The sequence below is a fragment of the Polypterus senegalus genome, chromosome 2, assembly GCF_016835505.1.
Source record: "Polypterus senegalus isolate Bchr_013 chromosome 2, ASM1683550v1, whole genome shotgun sequence".
Classification (NCBI taxonomy): domain Eukaryota; kingdom Metazoa; phylum Chordata; class Cladistia; order Polypteriformes; family Polypteridae; genus Polypterus; species Polypterus senegalus.
In genome coordinates this window covers 53,212,010-53,234,668 of record NC_053155.1, presented here as the reverse complement: position 1 = coordinate 53,234,668, position 22,659 = coordinate 53,212,010, and the positions used below count along the sequence as shown (strand labels likewise).

Genomic DNA, 22,659 nt, shown 5'->3' with positions numbered 1-22,659 from the left:
ATTATGTTTTAGGGGATGAGGGCACCCCAAACTTTCCACAGCAAAAATATGGTGTAGTAACAACATCACTCCTTCAGGTGACAGATAGCTGGTCACTGAACTGGTTGGGCCATTTGTGTGTCATTGTGGTGTAGCGGGTCCGTGGCTATGAAAGATTGGTTGCTTTTAAATAATCCATTCACTGTGTCAGTCTCCGTGGGCACGATTGCGCAGCCGCGGCGAGTTGGAGTAATTGGGGTGAGTCGCACCTGCACGTGAGGGTGCGATCATTCTCAATTGCTTAATTGGCTTCCTGCAGTGTGCGATTGAGGCGCTGTGCCCACAGAGCCATAGAAGAATGGGCTGGGACAGAAAGGGAGGAGAAACAAAAATGAAGAAAAAAAAAAAAATGAAAGAGGCTTAAAAGAGCGAAGCATTGGAAGTGCCAGCTGGTTGAAAGAGAGGTCAGCGAGGTCAGAGGTCCTGTGTTAGAGCGAGTGATCGGCGCACAAGTGACGGATTGAGCCTACTGATTATGTAGAGAAGTGGGTACGATCGTGGAGGAGTTCACCCTAGGGATCTGAGGGATGACTACGAGTGCGACAAAGAAGGTGGGAGGACAACCGACCTGAGCGGTCTGGCAGACACCGAGGCAGCCAAGATGACCCCTGTAGTGTGAGGACCATGGTGGCTGAAGTCTCTCCTGCCGAGTATGCCTTGGGTGAGCTGGAGAAACTGGGAAGGAACTGTGCTTGGCTGGTGTGATCCTAATGTCTGCAGCTGGATTTTATTCTCATTTTGACCTTGTTTTAAATTGTCTGGATTTTACCTTTTTATGGATTATTTATTGACTTTGAGAAAACTGCACTTTATTTGGATACTCTGCTTTGTTTAAATAAAAGCACTTCTGCACCTTTCCCCTTGCTTCGTTGGTGTCCTCATTGTTCGAGAGGTTCCCTGAAAAGTAAGGGAGCATGGAGCTGAACCCGCATCTTTACAGTCATGTACAGTGCACGACATGACTGCAAACAATATGACTACGAATGAGTTTGCTGCAGGTATCAAGGATAAATCTTATATTGGGGAAAAACTGGAGAAACATGCTAATTAAAGTAAAGCTATAACAGCTTTGTAATAATGCTCACAATGGATCAAGCCGTTTACAATTAAAATGCAAGTCAAGCAGTTTTTTTTTTTCTATTCAATTAAAGGGTTCAGGCTGGAGCTTAGGAGTTAATTAAATTATTCATAGCTTTGTGATAATGTTTACTAAGAAAGGTACAATGTAAGACCAGTTCAATTGAATTTATAAAAAAACTGTAATATTAAACACCAACACATGCAATACTTCTTACGATTTGGCATGGACTCTGCCAAGGGCTTTCCACTTTGACCTTTATATGTCCGGACCCTGCTGACTGTTACCTTTAAAACCAAACTGGGTTGTGTGCATTATGACAATTTTCTTTTCACAGAAGTGGAGTTTAGCCCCTTTTTTAAAAATTGCTCAATCCTCCTGTCATGAGCTTTTCTCAGGCCAGTCTAATGTCAGTTAATATTTTTGCAGTTATGCAGTACACTGTGAAGAGAGTAGCAGTGCATAGCAGCATTAATCAAGTGAGGTGGTCTTGTTTGTGCAGGTTAGCTGACAGACATGATTTGTTTTACCGAGCTCTTCTTTGGTTTTATTGCAGTGCTAGGATGTGTGCAAACCAAATTACCAAATTTAGTAAAAGTTTTTGTTTCAGTTTCTAGTTCTGGGTGTGCCGGCTTCATGTTCTTGTTTCTTTCTCCTTGGTCAAGTTTCTAAGTTTGTGTTTCCTTCCTCATTGTTTACTTCTGTTTCAGATAATTCTATTTCATAATAATGATTTATTTTTTTTAATTTTGTATTCTAGGTACTGTTTGGTACATTCCTTATTATAGGTGTATTTTGGCTATGTTGGTGCTGCCGACCTATCTAGGGATTGTACCTGCCTTGTGCCTAATGCTTGTTGAGATAGACTCCAGCCTTCCCATGACCCAGCCCTGCATAAATGTGTTGACAAAATGGACAGGTTGATGGAAGTGTATTTTGGGGATTGTTTTTTCTTACTAAAATATTCTATAATTCTGAGTCTAAAACTTTGATTTAAACAATTTTTTCAGATATAGAAGACTATTGAGGCCATATGGAAGATTCATTTTCAAGGAATATCTTGTACAGGCTTTTTCCTCTGACAGTAAACAATACAATGTCTTTTCCTTCTTCGCAGGTGAGTTTTGTTGTACTCCTCTCCCCCCTCAAACTCCCTGGGCTATGTGGAGGACTCCCATTTCAACCCAACCAGGGAGTACTTCTATTGCTAAACCATAGTCTCCTGGAAGCACTTCCATATCAAGAGGAGACATCTTAGGACAGGCAGGGGAAATTCCTTCTGACAGCTCCCCAAAAAGGCAGCCCTGTGGAACCACAGAGCCATGCTGTCCCGAGGGTGTCCAAATGGGACTCGCCAAGAGGGAATGCTGGCACCCACTGTACTGGGGAATGGCACGAAAATAGAAGGCAGCCTCCCACTGGCCCTTACATTTCCTAGTCAGGAGGCCAAAAGTAACACTGACTATCCTGGTTGGGATGCTTAATACAGTCTATCCATTATATTGGCCTCCCAGGGTGAGTAAGGACCTTCTGTCCACCCCTGACAGGACTCTGGTGCCAGCACATCTTTCTTCTCCCACTATGCTGGCATCCCATGCCAGCTTCTTGGCTAAGAAAGTGAACAGTCTGCTTCTCTTCCAGACCATCCATTATCTCAGCCTCCCAGTCAGGCAAGGCAACAGGGTTCATCTCAGCCAACTTGCCTGTCCATCCATGATACAACATTTTAAGTTGTGTAACATGTTGTGTCTGATTTGGAGTTGACTTTAAAAGAAATCCAACATTTCGGATAAAGCAGAACTTCATCCTTTGATACTATTAAATGTAAACATGTGTTTAATAAATAGCTTTGAAACTGGATTCATTGGAAAGGATACTGGATAAATTAAATGTATTGAGCCCTTTTCATACCCCTTTTTTAGGTGCGCTTGCATGTAATGACAGAAGCACCTATTGCAATATCATGTCTGTCTAATCCCCCATGAATTTGTTGAAATGTGGCATACTTTATATATAATATATATTTTAATCTTAAAAATGATTGGGAAATTTGTAAACTTGTCTATCTTAAAACAGAGTAACATTTAGTGCAACTTACAAATTACTGCTTCAGTTTTACCCCAACAGCAGTTTCACAAACTTGTATATTTGGCACAGTTTCCTCTTTTTCACCTCAGATAGTTGATACTGGTGGCAAACAGATCGCCAAGGCAAGTTAATGAAACATCAGCAGACAGCATACTCGGGTAGAAAGTTCCACGGTGTCACGAGGTGCTTGTGCACATGTGGGTCCCAGTCACCAGTAAGCACATGCAAGTCCAGTTGTGTGCACAGAAACCTCTCCATCAGAATATTCTTTCTGCTTTGTTAAGTCTACCCAGGTGCCCGAGTGCAAATGGAAGAGAAGAAGTGCACCAGCATTTTACACCTCCTGATGCTTTCAGTCATAATAGATAAGCTAAATGATCATCTTAACCATAAAAATATAAAGTTCAAGCAAAGAAAACAAAAAGGTTATCTGGATATGATTAAAGAGCCATGTGGCATGTAAGTAAATTAACATCTACTCGGTATTAACCTTGCACTAAACCAACCCTACAGCTCCATTATCTGTAGATTATGATGATTAACTGTTTCACTGACACTATAATATACAACCACAGTGTCACATTCACATGGCATCCATAATGGTCACTCGCTGTAATAAAGTTTGTCTTTAATATATGTCATTCCCTAACATTTGTCATAACTGAATAGCTTGCAATTTTACATATTTGCTATAAAATACATTTTGATTAACTTTCTAATATCATTTGATATTTCAGTATATTCTGTCAGAATGACGTCTTTCACTACAGAACCATGGAGAAGACAGAGCCTGTCCCATCATCAATAGATGTAAGACAGAAAGCGGACATGAAATAAAACTTACATCCTCATTCGTAAATAATAAAACCTAACACTAAATAAAAGTAAAAAGATTTCGTTAACTCACATGCTAAATAATAATGTATAATGATTGCTTGAATGTCACTACGAAAGACACTATATAAAATTTGGAAAACTCTTTGCGATTACTTTAAAAGTTAGTGTGGTGGCTAGGCCCGATTTCTCATAACTTTAGACCTCTGGGTTTAAATCTTGGTATGGTCACCATCTCTCTGACATTTGTATGTTCTCCCCATGCCTGGGTGGGCTGTCTTTACTTCAGTTTTCCCACCACTTCTGAAAGACTTGCAGGTTAGTCTGATTGGTGAGTATTCCTGGTATGATTCATTCTAAGTATATTCATTCTAAGATGTGTGCACTTGCCAACGTGCTGACGTGTGCTTTGCAAACGCTAGAGACTGTTGAGAGGTTTTGGTCTGTTCTGTGTTGTGACAAATGACATACATAAGGGTAGTCTGTGATCCAAATTCAAAGAGTGTAGCATAGAGGGATACACATTTTTTAGGAAGGATAGAAAGAATAGAAAAGGAGGTGGTGTTGCTGTTTATGCCAAACAGAGTTTAAACGCAAGACCTCTTCAGTTGGATGATAAGCCCCATCTTAGTGAGGACATGTGGCTTCACCTGGAAAATATTAGGGAAACAGGTCTTATTTTAGGAGTGTGTTATAGACCACCCAATTCAGACAGTAACACACATCTTTTTAGTAATATCAAAAAGGCAAGTTTACAGGGGGATATTATAGTCATGGGGGACTTTAATTATCCAAATATTAACTGGGATAACCTTGCAGATGGAGGAGCACAAGAGCAGGAGTTTTTAGAAGTAATTAGCGACTGGTTTTTAACACAGCATGTTAAAGCACCAACACAGGGTGAAGCCTGTCTGGATTTAGTATTGTGTAATAATCAGGATAGAATTGAGGGTGTAGAGATGATTGAACCACTAGGGTCAAGTGACCATAATGTAATACAATTCTCAGTATTTTGTAAGAGTGCAGATGCAAAGACTAAAATTGTTAAGTTGAACTTTGGTAGGGCTAATTTTGAGCAGATGCGACAAAGTCTAAGTAGGATACACTGGGATAAGCTGTTAAATGTGGAGACAGTCAAGGAGCAGTGGAACAGGTTTAAAAATGTTTTACATGTAATGCAGGACAGATACATACCTAAATTTGGAATTAATAGGAAACTAAAAAAAACTCCACGGTGGATTAATAAAGATTTATAAAAGAAGTTGCAAAGGAAAAACTGCTGCATAAGGCATATAAGACTAATGACTGCAAAGTGAATCATAGCGCGTATGAGAACATGAGGGCAACCATTAAGAAGGATATCAGAGAGGCTAAAAGACAGTTGGAGAGGAATATAGCAGATAAGGCAAAAGAAGACCCCAAGAGATTCTTTCAGTATTTTAGTAGTAAAAGAACAGTTAAGGAGGAGGTCAAGTTCATCAGAAATAGTAAAGGGGAATTAAAAGATACAGACAATTAATAGCAGATGCCCTAAACTTACATTTTTCTGAGGTGTTTACAAGTGAACAAGTGGATAACCTGCCAGAGGTAAACGCAACTACTAAGGAGGTACTGAGGGATTTGGAAATTGTAGAGGGGGAAGTGCTGCTCAGATTGAAGATGAAATCAAACAAATCACCAGGACCAGATAATATTTATCCTTGTGTTCTTAAGGAGACTAGTGAGTACATATATAAACCCTTGACACATATTTTTAGGAAGTCACTGAGCACTGGAGAGATTCCAAAGGACTGGAAAATGGCAAATATCATCCCATTATATAAAAAGGGTGACAGGGCAAATCCAAGAATTATTCTGAACAGTCAGCATGGGTTCAGAAGGGGGAGGTCGTGTTTTACTAACATGCTGGAATTCTATGAGGAGGCAACAAAAGGATATGATCAAAGGGGAGCTTATGATATTATTTATCTGGACTTTCAGAAAGCATTCGATAAGGTGCCACATGAGAGGTTGGGCATCAAATTAAAAGAAGTGGGAGATCAGGGTGATGTTTTTAGATGGGTGCAGAATTGGCTCAGACACAGGAAGCAGAGGGTGATGGTGCGAGGAACCGCTTCAGAACTGGCCGATGTTAAGAGTGTTGTTCCACAGGGGTCAGTGCTAGGGCCGCTGCTAATTTTAATATATATAAATGATTTAGATAGGAATATAAGTAGCAAGCTGATTAAGTTTGCAGATGATACCAAGATAGGTGGATAAGCAGATAATTTGGAATCCGTTACATCATTACAGAAGGACTTGGATAGCATACAGAATTGGCCAGATTTGTGGCAGATGAAATTTAATGTCAGTAAATGTAAAGTATTACACATAGGAAGTAAAAATGTTAGGTTTGAAAACAGAATGGGCGGTCGGAAAATTGAGAGCACACCTCATAAGAAGGATTTAGGAGTCATAGTGGACTCTAAGTTATCGACTTCCCGACAGTGTTCAGAAGCCATTAAGAAGGCTAACAGAATGTTAGGATATATTGCAAGATGTGTGGAGTACAAGTCCAAGGAGGTTCTGCTCAACCTTTATAATGCACTGGTGAGGCCTCATCTTGAGTACTGTGTGCAGTTTTGGTCCCCAGGCTCCAAAAAGGACATAGCAGCACTAGAAAAGGTCCAGAGAAGAGCAACCAGGCTGATTCCAGGGCTACAGGTGTTGAATTATGAGGAAAGATTAAAAGAGCTGAGCCTTTACAGTTTAAGCAAAAGAAGATTAAGAGGTGACATGATTGAAGTGTTTAAAATTATGAAGGGAATTAGTACAGTGGATCGAGACTTGTATTTTAAAATGAGTTCATCAAGAACACGGGGACACAGTTGGAAACTTGTTAAGGGTAAATTTCACACAAACATTAGGAGGTTTTTCTTTACACAAAGAACGATAGACACTTGGAATAAGCTACCAAGTAGTGTGGTAGACAGTAAGACGTTAGGGACTTTCAAAACTCGACTTGAGGTTTTCTTGGAAGAAATAAGTGGATAGGACTGGCGAGCTTTGTTGGGCTGAATGGCCTGTTCTCGTCTAGAGTGTTCTAATGTTCTAATCTAACGAACAACTTTTGACAGAGTGAGTCTGGTTGTTGGCCCTATGATGGACTGGCACCATGTAAAGTTCTAGTTCCTGCTTTTCAACTCAAACTGACGAGACTGGTTCTGCTTTGCCTGTAAGGAACCTCTATTCGAATAAGCAGAATCAGGAATAGAACAAATGAGTAAATGAAATTTTTTTTCCTTGTAATTATTCATTTATATTTATTTTTGATTTTAAATTGGAAGTAGCAAGAAAAAACATCCTGGAAACACAGTCATAACAGCTGTTACCCGAGACCCAAGCATCAGTACTCTGACAATACATTAGCAGGCAAAGTTTTACCTTAAGGATGGAAAACGAAACAATCCAGACATCAGTGTAGAGGGAAGAGCAGTACTCCAGATTAGAGGCTGAATATGAGATGCGACTTTCTGAAACCTGAGAGAATTAAAAGGAAACACTGAACAGGAATGGTCTGAGCTGTTTCTTATCCCTCTGAATTAATGTTAAATTTCAAAATGAATATATTGCTGCTCTTGAAGTCCCCGAGTTTTCCATACCTTAACAGCAGCACTGAAGGTGCGGATACACTGCACAGGGTCAGTCAAACCCCAAGCTGCCAAGACCAGGACATCCACCATTACTAGGCCAGAAACAAGGGCCAGGAGCTGGTTATCTCTAATAATCTGAAAGAGAGAAGAGAGAGAGAAAAAAAAAAAAGATTCTGAAAAGATCAATGGCGGAGAGCTGGGAAGACAATAAAAGCAGGAAACACATCCTGTTTGTGTCTTGGAATGTGAATGAGGAGCTTTGATAACTCGTTTGTTTGCTGTCAACCAAACAAAGGCACAACTGCAGAAACTGGCAATCCTTAATTAATAAATCAAATTTGGTTTTGGTTAGCATCTTTTGTCAAAACAAAAAAAACAAGTCTCAAAAAGTCGTAAACAAAATGACAAAGTAAAATGAATACAATATTCACTAAACCCTGCTAACAATATGTAACCGATAAGGGAGATTCTTTCAGGCTGCAGACACATGCTTATTTTCATTTCACGAGTTTTACACATCAGTACATTTGGGATGTACCAGGAAGAGTAGCAGGTACCCACTTTACACTAGGTGATCATATTAAAGGAATACTCCACCTAAAAATCATATTTTTTATATGTTACTTACCCCATATGGTTTGTGGTGACAGATGAGAATATAATGTTAATCCCAGGTTTTAATGAGGAACGGAACTACAGAACGTTTATTCTGCAGCCTCCTTCACTTCACATTTACTCCAGAAAAATGAGTCAAAAACGTAAAATGTTATAACATGCAAAAGAAACATGTAAATATCAAAATGTTAACATAAATACAGCAGGAAATGTTAAGTGTAGTGTTTACTGTTGTACTGATGCTAACTGAGTACACGTCCTTTGTACGAAATGTTTTGATACAGTCAAGCAATGCATAGTCAAATGTTGAAATCAGGACTTTAGAAGTCGGTTTCTTAGCACAATTGTTTTAATAATATTTTTGCTGTTGCTTGCGAATGACAGGACAGAATGTCAGTGCCTGAACCTCACAATTAACACACCCTTTGTGTTATTGTAGACCACCACAGTGCAAGGCTTAGCGACGTCTACATTTCCCCTGACTTGAATATTAACAATTGCTGCAATGTGAACAGTGCTTAGGGGGCTAAAGTCTTTCTACTTGATCACAATCATTCTGCGTTTTTGCCAAATACCTAAGTGACCCACCAAATTCACAAGGCATACCATGGCAGTTCAGTTGTGTAGTAATGTATGCATCAGTTTCACTATCTGTGTCAATTTCTGATGACCGATTCACATTGTCATTACAATTTGTTAAAAAAATTGACTTTATAGCTTTTCATTTACATGCAATTGTGGTTTGATTGAAGCCTCCACCCCACACTTGAATGTTGATGAGTTACCTTAAAAGGGGCAAAATGCATAGATATATATATTTGTGCGTTTTTACAGCATACTGTTATTTTATCCACTAGATGACAGCACAATGCTCACCTGACAGTTATTTGGGCTTAACATTGTGAAACAGAGCATTACACGTCACCCCAAGTCTGACTTGAGCTTAACCATAATGACATACCTGTCACGCTTAGAGCCAATACCAAGGAGGTTAATGGAAACGGGGTGAACAATTTTGGACAACAGCGAACAATATCAAAACATCCATGAAAAAAATCTCACATTACTTATGTCATATAATCCATACCAAGTAACTCAGTTGTACACTAAAACATTGTTAAATCAGGTAAAATGAAAGTAGCCCACCACCTGGACCCCTTTCACACGTGGTTGAGCATTTGAATTGAACACAGGACTCTGGGTCAGTGTATGAGGGGACAGTCTGACCTTCGATTCAAAAGCATGACCCCATGTGAAAGGGTTCTATGTGCTGAGCTACTTTCATTTTACCTAAGTAATTGATTTATTATTTTAGGCATAACTGCATGCATTTTGCACACTTTCAGTATATGAGTGGATGATTTAACAAGGATTATGTTGCACAAGTAACATGACTTTTTCCATGGATGGTTTGATGTTTGCTGTTGTCTTGCATTGGTCATCACCCTCTTCCATTAAATCAAACTTCTTTGAGTCCATTGTGCATGAAAACATGAGACTAGGAATTTTTCTTAGCCATCAGTACAAACCACATAGGGTAAGTAAATGTAAAAAAATCTATATATCATTTTTGGGTGGAGTATTCTTTTAAGTCTTTTGATTGGACTGCCTAGAGAAGTACCCACCACCAGCTTTCGAGAAATAATGGCTGAGTGTGTGTGTGTGTGTGTATATTATAAAAGTGGCAGTTGACAGTGTGCATTAATGGGACACTAATTAAAATACACCAAAGCTAGATATGCTACCTGTCTAAGATGTTTTGAAATCTAAGTAATCAACGTAGACCTCAACATTAATGTTTGCAGTGCACCACACAATGCACTTGTCTTGGTTATATGCCATTCAGTATGGGATTTACAAAAAAACTGTTAATTTTTGTGATGCACCATCTGTTAGAATGACCAATGCAATGCACTAGGGGTTCCCTCCCTGCTTGCTTCGCTCGCATCTCTGCTGCTGGCATTGTGAATAGGAGGGTTGAACGCACCCCAAGGAGATGCGGTCGCTCCTCCGAAACCCCCTCTTAAACGGTGATACAATGGGAAGTAGTTTTTTTTTTTTTTTAACCTCCCCTTTGCTCGATCAGCTGCTGGTGTGCTGCGTGATCTGCATCTCGTGTGGCACTTCGAACATTTAAAAGCCTTTACAGCAGCTGTCCTACTGTTTGTGTTTTAATCTTTTGGCACAAAGTTCTGTCTCGTGAGATGCGAGTTCTTGATATTATTTAGTTTATAAATTAAAAATGGAATAAGAATCTGAAAATCTAAACAACATCACATTAAAGTTTGAAAAATTCTAAAAAGAGTTGTACCAAACATATATATGTAGGTTTTAAAATAAGCCCCATTTAAAGTGTGACAAAAAAGGCACTTTTAGGCTTAGGATTTTTTATCTATACTAATAAAAGGCAAAGCCCTCACTCACTCATTCAGTCACTCACTCACTCACTCACTCAGTCACTCATCACTAATTCTCCAACTTCCCGTGTAGGTAGAAGGCTGAAATTTGGCAGGCTCATTCCTTACAGCTTACTTACAAAAGTTGGGCAGGTTTCATTTCGAAATTCTACGCCTAATGGTCATAACTGGAAGGTATTTTTCTCCATTAACTGTAATGGAGTTGAGCTGGAATGACGTGTGGGGGGGCGGAGTTTTGTGTGACATCATCACGCCTCCCACGTAATCACGTGAACTGACTGTCAACGCAGTGGGTAGAAAACCAGGAAGACCTCCAAAAAGCGCTTAAGAAAACATGCATTTTATAATTGAGAAGGCAGCTAAACAATAAGAAGCGAGCGAGTGACATATACTACTATATTCATGAGTGCTGCTACCTCAGAAAGAAAGCACGGTGTAAACCTAAACTTTAAATTAAGTTCATAGACAGGCTACGCTGGCGCTTCACATGCCCACAGGTAATGCGGGATACAAGTTTAATGAGAGGACGAGGATATAAACGAGTTTTGATCACTTTGTAACTAAGTTAAAATTGTAGGTGAAGGGTGTGCTTATGCAAATTCCGAGAGACTGTGGTTTGTGGGGGATTGACAGTTAAGGCGGGTGGGGGAGTCACGTCATCATCTCCCCTCCCATTCACCTCATTTCGCTCTGAGCTGAGCTCCAGTTAACGCTGTCTTCCAAGCAACTTCGTCAGACTGCCACCAAATACTCACAGAAAAATCCACAAGTTAATACACACGCTGTCTCTAGAGTTTCTCCACACTGAATCCTCCAGGCACTACTTACAAAAGGTCACATTGACAATCGTGTTACGTTATTTTTAAAATCTTTCCTTTTCTTAGCACAAGCACAGCTGAGAAGCTTCATGCATGTGCTCCATAACGCTAAAAATAATGCATTTAATCACACTTTGCATTACAAGCAAAGGGGAGCTTTTGTCAATGCATGATTTCCTGGTACACGATTACATTGATCAGCGCATCCCGATTCATTTTACCCTCGCACCACCTTAGTTTGAGAAGAAGTATGAAAAATATGAGGTTAACACAGAAAACAGATCACCAATTCAAGCTTTATGAATAATCGATTCGCCATCAATAATTGTTTTGGTAAAGCCATCCTCCTTCCATTTTATAATTTTTCCGCCACTAGCCATGATTAAATGAACGGTAAAAAGTAAGAGCAAAGCGAGGGTGACTTATTTAGGCAGGCATATATATGACAGCAACACTCATGACAATGTCAATCATGTTACGCTATTATTAAAATGTTTCCTTTTCTTTTCATTACTTCTTTAACACACTACTTCTCCGCTAAGTAGGCGGGTATTTTGCTATATATATATATATATATATATATGAATGACCTCCAAAGAGCTGAGACTTTTGATATCATGAAGTGTCTGCAAAACTGGGTCTCCTGCCCAGCAAAAGTCGAGCAGCCAGCGCCGCATAGCTGTGCCGGCCTTTGAGACGCTGACTGCGCTTCTGCCTTAAGTCAAAGTGAGCACTTTTAATTTTTTCATCCTCCCCTGCGCTATAGCCCAGACAAGTGCAAACACGGACCCCTTTTCTACACCACGGCAAAATAATATTAAGGCGATTCACACTTTCTTTTGCACGATATCGATTATGAGGTCCTCACCTCGATTATGAAGACACGCACACGAGTGAGGACTGACAGTGCCATCACAGCCGATTAATGGCGGGACGCCTCACCAGTCTACACAAGACCCACGCGACTGTCCCCAAAAGGCGATCATAACGCCAGCGAACACATCTCTATACTATATAAAAGAAAAGGCAACTTTCCTTTCTTTACACCTTTTTTCCTTTTATCCCAAACCAAAGCCTTTCTCTCTTAACACTGCAGAGTAGTGTATGTGTATATATGTATATAGATATGTAGATATGAAGAGAGAGATATAGATATATATATATATATATAGATATATATATATATATAGATATATATATTTATATAGATATATATATAGATAGATAAATAGATAGATAGATAGATAGATAGATAGATAGATAGATAGATAGATATATATATATATGTATGTATGTGTGTATATATATGACAGCAGCAATCCAAGCTGTGAGAAAACAGTAAAAAAGGAGGCGTGTCAGACGTCGTGGTACATTTTCTGATGCAGCTGCCGAAAACAACTTTGTGACGCTGCCGCCAAATACACAAAACAATTACTTTGACAATCATGTTACATTATTTTTAAAATGTTTCCTTTTCTTTTTCATAACTTCTTTAACACATGACATCGCTGTGAAGCGCGGGTATTTTGCTATATATATATATATATATATATCACAGTGACACTCATAACAGTGACAAAACAATTACATTGACAATCATGTTACGTTATTTTCAAAATGTTTCCTTTTCTTTCTCTTTTCTTCTTTAACACACTACTTCTCCGCTGCCAAGCGCGGGTATATATATAGATAGATAGATAGATAGATAGATAGATAGATAGATATGAGAACAACACTCATATCAATGACAAAACAATTACATTAACAACCATGTTACGTTATTTTTAAAATTTTTCCTTTTCTTTTTCGTATCTTCTTTAACACACTACTTCTCCGCTGCGAAGCGCGGGTATTCTGCTAGAATATATATATATTTTATTTCAGCAGTGACATTAAGTTTATTGAATTAACAGAAAATATGTATCATAACAAAATTAGACAGGTACATAAATTTGGGCACCCCATCAAAGATATTACATCAATACTTAGTTAAGACTCCTTTTGCAAATATAACAGCCCCTAGATGACTCCTATAGCCTTTGATGAGTGTCTGGATTCTGGATGGAGGTATTTCTGACCATTCTTCCATACAAAATCTCACCAGTTCAGTTAAATTTGATGGCTGCCGAGCATGGACAGCCTGCTTCAAATCCTCCCATAGATTTTCGATGATATTCAAGTCAGGGGACTGTGACGGCCATTCCAGAACATTGTACTTCTCTCTCTGCATGAATGCCTTTGTAAATTTCGAACTGTGTTTTGGGTCATTGTCTCGTTGGAATATCCAACCCCTGCGTAACTTCAACTTTGTGACTGATGCTTGAACATTATCCTTAAGAATTTGTTGATATTGGGTTGAACACATCCGACCCTCAACTTTAACAAGGGCCCCAGTCCCTGAACTAGCCACACAGCCCCACAGCATGATGGAACCTCCACCAAATTTGACAGTAGGTAGCAGGTGTTTTTCTTGGAATGAGGTGTTCTTCTTCCGCCATGCAAAGAGCTTTTTGCTATGACCAAATAACTCAATTTTTGTCTCATCAGTCCAAAGCACTTTGTTCCAAAATGAATCTGGCTTGTCTAAATGAGCATTTGCATACAACAAGCGACTCTGTGGCGCGAGTGCAGAAATGGCTTCTTTCTCATTACCCGCTATAAAGATGTTCTTTGTGCAAATTGCGCTGAATTGTAGAACGATGTACAGATACACCATCTGCAGCAACATGTTCTTGCAGGTCTTTGGAGGTGATCTGTGGGTTGTCTGTAATCATTCTCACAATCCTGCTCATATACCGCTCCTATATATTTTTCTTGGCCTGCCAGACCTGGGTTTAACAGCAACTGTGCCTGTGGCCTTCCATTTCCTGATTCCATTCCTTACAGTTGAAACTGACAGCTTAAACCTCTGAGATAGCTTTTTGTAGCCTTCCCCTAAACCATGATACTGAATAATCTTTGTTTTCAGATCTTTTGAGAGTTGCTTTGATGATCTCATGCTGTCACCCTTCAGAGGAGAGTCAAAGGGAAGCACAACTTGCAATTGACCACCTTAAATACTTTTTCTCATGATTGGACACACCTGTCTATGAAGTTCAAGGCTTAATGAGCTAATCCAACCAATTGGGTGCAACCAATTGCAAGTAATCCGTATTGAGCAGTTACATGCATTCAAATCAGCAAAATTACAAGGGGACCCAAATTTTTGCACAGTCAGTTTTTCACATTTAATTTACTTTCATAGAACTAAATACTGCTTCACTGAAAATCTTTGTTCGGAAAGCACCCCAGTACTCAGATGTTCCTAGGAAATGAAAGACATACCACTGTTATCTTTTTTGTTGAAAGTAGAGTAAAATTATTATGCAGGCTGAGAGGGTTTACCAAACTTTTTTATATGACTGAAGTGCCCAGAAGACTATTAGATTTATGTTTAACCAAGTTGAAGGTGGAAAACAATGATACTCACCACCCTTTTGTCTGGCACACGCTGAGTGAAGACTCTGTAAAGGCGCCAGGTTTTCCCCAAGATTGGTCCAAACACAAGTGAGGTTCCGATACACAGAATCCAGATACGGGCCTGTAAAAAATTTTAAAAAATAACTGAGAATAGGCATCCTTTGCAGTAGTGGCAAGTATTTAATACCATCAATTCAAACAAATATGTTGGGGGTTAAGTATTCAAGGTGATGCCAACCACTGCCAGAATGTCAACTGAACTTAAACTGCATAACAATGCCATCGGACCCCAGAGGCTACCAAGATGACTACCAGGTCTCCATCACTGAATAAATACTCAACTTCCACCAAGTAACTCACCAGTGTGCCAAGTGTAGAAGCATGGGTGCTTCTACAATATGTACATTCTTTGGCCACTTTGTGAAGTACACCTTGCTAGTCCTGGGATGGATGATATGATAGCATCACACAATTGCTGCAGATTTGCCAGCTGCACATCCATGACGTGAATCTCCTGTTCTACAACATCCCAGAGATGAACTATTGGATTGAGATCTGGTGATTGTGGAGGTCATTTGAGTACAGTGAACTCTGTTATGTTTGAGCTTTGTGACGTGGTGTGTTATCCTGCTGGAAGTAGCCATCAGAAGATGGGTACACTGTGGTCATGAAGGGATAGACATGGTAAGCAACAATACTCAGGAAGGCTGTACCATCTAAAATTTGCTCAGTTGGTACTTAAAGGCCTAAAGTCTGCCAAGAAAATATCCTCCATACCATCACACCACCACCATGAGCCTGAACCGTTGATAGAAGGCTCCCATACCTTCCTGTTGTTGATGCCAAATTCTGACCCTACCAACTGAATGTTGCAGCAGAAATCGAGACTCATCAGATCAGGAAACTAATTTCCAATCTCCTATTGTCCAGTTTTGGTGAGCTTCTGTGAAGTGTAGCATCAGTTGGTTATTCTTAGTCCGGTGTGGTCTCCTGCTGCAGTTGCCCATCTACTTCAAGGTTTGACATGTTGTGCATTTAAATATGCATTTCTGCATTTCTCACATGTAGCAAATGCTTATCTGAGTTACTTTGCCTGTCTATTAGCTGGAACCAGTCTGGCCACTCTGAACTCTGCTATCAATCAACAAGGCATTTTTTCCCCAGACAGCTAACCCTCACTGGATATTTTACCCTTTTCTGACCATTCTCTGTAAACCCTAGAGATGGTTGTACATGAAAATCCCAGCAGATCAGCAGTTTCTGAAATACTCAGACCAGTCCAAATGGAACTATCAACTATATACCACATTGAAAGTCACTTAAATCACCTTTCTTCCCATATCTGATGCTCAGTTTGAACTTCAACAGGTCATGTCTACATCCCTAAATGCATTGAGTTGCTCCCATGTGATTGGCCAATTAGATTTCTGCATTAACAAGCATTTGAGCCTTGTACCTAATAAAGCGGCCGGGAGTGTACTTGTGACTTTTGAAGGCCGTGTTCTCCTAAAAATCCTGAAGTGGTATGGCAGCTGGCAGTGGATTACCACAGCATGGCTCAGGATGTCCCCTCCACCTGACACTCAAGGTTGGGGATGCCACCCCATGTTCGGTTTTAGTGCCTCTCCTTCAGGGACAGGCCACTTTGTTACAGAAGAGCAAGAAGAAATGAATAAAATGCTGAGCCATCAAAGCTTGCTGCTATGTATTTATTTGCTTACTTGGCAGCAATAGGAAAGCTAATTCAAATAATTCAAGCAATGCTGCTGATGGATTACTGAGGGATTGTTCATGATGTTATATGAAGTACGCTCATAAAAATATCATCAGGCTGGTGGGCAGAGTCACAATATTTTTTTTTCTTTAGTATAATTCCATTCTACTGCTCCCTCCCCCTACCAGCACACCCCACCTCCCCAGCAACTGACAAATCAACACAGAAAAAAAGCTAAATTCTAGCACGCTGAAGAAAGGCTGAGATGCACTTAATAGTAACAAAAGCACAAGCATCTCAGCTCTCTATCAGATACACCAAAGAGTTTTGAATTCACATAGGTTAAGTCTACATCTACAGCCCACCCCCTGCAGGAGGACTCCCCCCGCTCTGAACACAATGTATTGTATAAGCTCCCTGGATGCAGCAGATCAGTCATCTCTTTTGGAAGACCCTACCATCTCGTTGAAAGGCATACATAACTCCGAACTCTGCGTAGCCTGCAGGGCCGAGCACATTCCTACTCCTCATCCCAGAGAACCCAAAGCCGCCAGATGAGTGCTCTTATATAAAATCCTCTTGCCCTGGGCTTATCTTCTTTTGCTCTCTTTGAAGGTTCCCACATTCATGAAGCTTCTTTTTTAAGCATAGTCCAGATGTGCAAGGTTAATGTGATTACCATCTCCATTAACCATTTTACTGATTCATTTGTATCTGTTTTTTCGTTTGTACTTCTTACATCATAATCTAGACTTTGATGTGTCTTAGAGAAGTACTTCTGCAAATCACAGTTTTCAGCGGGATCCTGGTGTTATGAAGAAGCAGTGAAAACCCAGGATTTTATTACACTACTGAAGCAGTGGATTTATTTATTAATTTAATAGATATTTTTATTCAAATAAATGTTTATTATAATGTATCACAGGGAGTCTGAGCAGCTAAGGAGGTGGATGCAGAATTCAAAGGCACGAGAGCATCCAGGGAATCATTGCTTCACATTCATCGGTCATCTGCAGGGATGTTTCTAAGCTGTATGGTATTTCAAAGTACTGATAAAAAGATCCATGTACTGTACAATTGTACAGCATAGTGGCTGCCTGATGGGTCCACCACCTGGAGTTTAAATCCGAGTGGAGTTTATACGCGCTCCTCAATGCAGGTTTTCCTCCCACATTTAAAATGACCTGAATCATTTAGGGCCTTGCCAACCATGACTTTCCTGAAAGTAAGGTGCAGAAAGATGGAGTGTTTGTATTTACAGGAATTGACCTAATGCAAGGATGAAAAACACAATCACTGTGTGGCACTTGAAGAGAATATTACTTTTAAATTTATGAAGGTAATAATATACTATAGGCCATAGTACTATGGTGTTGTACCCTGATAGCCATTATGGATGTAATGAGAAGTCAAGCAAAATGACTCCTTTTATCGGCTAACTAAAATGATTACAATTTGCAAGCAACTCAGGCCCCTTATTCAGGCAAGATGTAAGATGTTGTACTTGTCCGAAGAAGGGGCTGAAGTTGCCCTCGAAAGCTTGCAAATTGTAATTACTAAAAGGAGTCACTTTGCTTGACTTCTCACTATAGGCCAGAGCAATGAACACAATTGCTACCAATCAGTCTCTTGGACCAACCATATGATATCAGCAACACTAAGTGAAAGACCAAGCAATGTCAATCAGTTGCAAAAAACAAAATATGAGCAAACAAGATCACTTCCACTAGTCCATTCAGTGACCTACTTTTTTATTCTGGAATTTCTTTGAAGCAAAGTCCTTTATGAGTCCTGTTAATTCCAGTTATTTATTGAAGGGTCTTCCTTTCACTACAGACCTCAGCCTATGTTATGCCAAAGGCCACTTTGATAAAGAGCATTCATCATTGGCATTAGTGGCAGGTAACTAGGAATGGGCTGGTGTTAAAAACTGGTCTTGGACATTTGTTCAGACTGCCACACCACAGTCTGCCAAGCACCAGCTATCTATTTTTGCATCCCTTTCAATACATATGCACATCTATTCTGTCATAGGCGACATGGTTTGGCTGGCGTCTCCTTCAGGGTAGATGGTTCCTTAACTGGGCAGGAGGCCTTTATAACAGAAGATCCCACCTACTTTTATATTTAAAGTAATTGTATTACAGTGGTTCAAACTGATCAAATATCAAATGTACACTGATTCTGTCAGACTTGTTTGATAATGCTTTTTCCAAGTGCTCCTCAATAGTGAGTTCACCTGTTACCCAATATTTATTGCTTTATCTTTAAAGAAATTTACAGCTGAGACATAAACAGATCAATTTGAATGTAAGAGTGATCATAATAGGTTAGGAAAGGCATAAAGCATATGCTTAAGATATAATCATAATTACAGTTGCATCACTAGTCTTACTAATTGTCAGGGTAGTTGATGTGTATATAAATATGCTTTTATACATAAGAATCTTTAGTCAAGTGTACCGTATGTATTCTTAAAGATTAGAAATATCTTACTTTACTGTACATAGCCAACATCTGGCACGTTACAAGATTGTAGCCATTTAGGATGAAGCATATACGAACCAATCTTTCTTTCCCCCTGAACAACCCCTCAAAATAAATAAATAAGTAAAAAAAAAAATTACATATATAATATATATCCATCCATCCATCCATCCATTTTCTAACCCGCTGAATCCGAATACAGGGTCACCGGGGTCTGCTGGAGCCAATCCCAGCCAACACAGGGCACAAGGCAGGAACCAATCCTGGGCAGGGTGCCAACCCACCACAGGACACACACAAACACACCCACACACCAAGCACACACTAGGGCCAATTTAGAATCGCCAATCCACCTAACCTGCATGTCTTTGGATTGTGGGAGGAAACCGAGCCCGGAGGAAACCCACATAGACACGGGAGAACATGCAAACTCCACGCAGGGAGGACCCGGAAGCAACCCAGGTCTCCTTACTGCAGGCAGCAGCCCTACCACTGCCACCGTGCGCCTATAATATATTATATATATATATATATATATATATATATATATATATATATATATATATATATACACACACACACATATACATATACACACACACATATATATATATATATATATAATATATATATATATATATATATATATATATATATATATATATATATATATATATATATATATATATATATATATATATATATATACATACACACACACACACACACACACACACATTATATAACTATACTTCCTCTGCACTCCCCACGCCATTGAACGACTAGTGATAGAGGCAGCCAAGCCTACTGGTCTCATCCACAGAGCACTACAACTACCTTGTTGCTCGGTAGTGTTGGCCAATCGAAACCCGATTCTGAATGACATTCACCCAGTGCTACCACTTGCTAATGTTAACCCCGGGTTCCACATTACTGCCAATAGCTCCAATAGGGTAAAATGAAGAAAATGGGTTTTCTAGGATGACAATAGGCTATTAAAGTGGATTAACAGCAAGACAGACAAGGGAGAATAACCTTTGTTGGAGAAGATTCAGTGAGGAGGAGGAAAGATGAAGCAGAAGAAAATGATGAGGCAAGAGACGAGTATTAATAACAAGAATGGAAGACAGGAAAGAGTCAACATTGGACTAAAGACTAGCCATGACAGGACATTTCCATCAGTTCTTGCTATTATTAATGATGCATGTTACTTCATATGGCTTGTTAATGCAAAGTATATTCCAATAAAAGGTAACTGAGGAAGCATCCAGGATGAAACCTGGGAGCAACTGTGGGTCTCCAGAAATTGGGTTTGAGATCCTATTGTAAAGAGCATGGAGACCATCTACTGATAAACAGTTGGATCTGTTCAACCACACTCATGAGTTGCTTACCTGCATTAGAGCTTTGGTAGCATTTCCTGATAGTGTTAGCCTTTCCTCAATTCCAAACATGAAGCCGCTGCTGTAAGTGAAGAGACTTCCACACAGTGTCACTATGTTGAGGTTGGGACTGGACATTTTTACAATCCTAAAAGGCAGAAGGAAGAGAAAAAAGGAAAGTGACTCTTGGCAGACTTGACAAACAGGACACCTGGACACACTTCATTAACACGGTGCCTGCGCAGCAGCTAAAGAGTGACCATCAGTTACAGCAGTTCTTTCAGGTAAGAGTGTTAGCTTTTATTCAATGAAAGCCCCTATTCAAAAGTTTTACCCTTTTTGCTAAGACAATCAAAGCCTGTACTATACAGTAGATAGAATATTGTAAAATGTCACTGGTGCTTTGTAAGCCTTAATAAGATGAAACAAGGTGTTTAATAAGGTCACATAGACTAACAGATGCCCAACAGCAAACCTTAAAATTCCATATGTGTAAAGATTAAAGTGACTGGCAGCTATATTACAGAACAAATTCATAAAATTGAGAGTAAGCGGAGTACTTATTAAGTACATTCATCGAGAAAAAGGTCAGTAGATGATTAAAGAAAAAAACATGCACAATGGATTAAGTGTGCACTTCATGAGAAAGGAATTGTCGAATCAGCATTGTTTCAGTTTTTCAGATTAAATTTTGTTTTTCATGGTGGTGAAAGACACCCTAAAAGGGAACAAATTAGAAGAAGCTCCTTGACTTTTAAGACTTAATGAATGGCAGAACGGTCTAAGGAAACTACTCATACTAGTGTTAAGAGGGCAGTCTGAATTTAAATTTGGGACTAGAAGATGAAACATATTTGTAATAAAAAGCCAAGATCAAAAAACGTGAAATCAAATAACAGCAAAAACACTAAAGCCAATGTCACATTACAAGACCTTTACAGTAGTCGTTCGGTATGTCAGACTTGCCAGTTGCAGTTGCTGACCTCTTTGCCAGACCAGGTCAGTTTACACGACTGTAATTCACTGGACAGGTTATTATTAGGGATTGCATGCCGACATTTTAGCACATTCATGCTCACTCCTTTCTGCACCAGCCAATAGCATGCTGCCTGATGGAGCCAGTGATGTATAAAGAGCTAGAAGGTACAGTGATTTCAGACACAATCTCTGCCTTTGTTTCTCCAGAATGGTAGGTAAAAAATGAGATATCAGAAAGGCAAGCCTCTCTTCTGTTTGTGAGGTCCAAAACACATGTGTTGCTTATTCCTCATGACTGTACTATACACATTGTACTTCTGGATGAGCATTTATTGGTTGTCAGCTCTTGCAAATAAGAGCCTCCTCTACAACTCAACACAAAATCAAAACTGCTCAATTTAATTGGAGTGAGTCACAGAGGATGTCACATTACGCACCTGGCGTTCATCAGAGTGCACGTCCAAATGCCTCCGATACACTATGATTATGTAAATGAAGGCTATGACTGAAAACCGATGGACATTTGCTAAAAAGTGACATGGCCTTAGATGACAGTTGTAATTAAAGGAGAAACACTATTATGTTCTATAGGTTATGTCACATGGTGCACACTTCCAGATGATGCAACTACATTTCAAAGTGGTGGTGCCCATGGGAAAAACTAAATGGCATTTGAAAAGGACTATAAGAAAACAAAAACTAAAGTGCAAACTAATATTCAAAAAGGATCCAGTGATGTCTCCCAAAAAAGCCTTAAATGCTTCTACAGACAGACACCAAAAAACATTTACATAAGAAAATAAAAATTAAATATCAAAGACCATTCATTAAATTGTTCTGAGTCAGCAAGAGATTGACACAGAGTATTTAGTTTGTTATGAAAAGGACTAGGATGAAATGTAGTTGAACCAAGCAAAGGTCCAAACCAAAAGAGAAATATGTACTGTATCTAAAGTTCCAAAACCAAAATCTTTCTGGTAGAAATTCACAAAGCAAAGCAAAACACTGAAATTCCTGCTAGATAATAACACTGAACTGTGATGTATTTTGGGGATTTTTTTTCCTACAAACACATTCCCAATAAATCACATCCACTGACAAAGTAGGATATTTGTGGG

General features: G+C 39.4%; 1 protein-coding gene across 2 annotated transcripts in view; it reads right to left on the bottom strand.

The window, feature by feature from the left end:
- The window catches only part of gpr156 (G protein-coupled receptor 156), a 70,527-nt gene that overhangs the window by 9,455 nt on the left and 38,413 nt on the right, over positions 1–22,659 (bottom strand). For both annotated transcript variants that reach the window (XM_039743693.1, XM_039743694.1), the window contains exons 5-8: positions 20,576–20,711; positions 14,991–15,101; positions 7,681–7,806; positions 7,463–7,558 (exon numbers count right to left, since the gene is read on the bottom strand). In XM_039743693.1, coding sequence (XP_039599627.1) covers positions 7,463–7,558; positions 7,681–7,806; positions 14,991–15,101; positions 20,576–20,711 — 469 coding nt within the window. The remainder of the gene's footprint in view (positions 1–7,462; positions 7,559–7,680; positions 7,807–14,990; positions 15,102–20,575; positions 20,712–22,659) is intronic.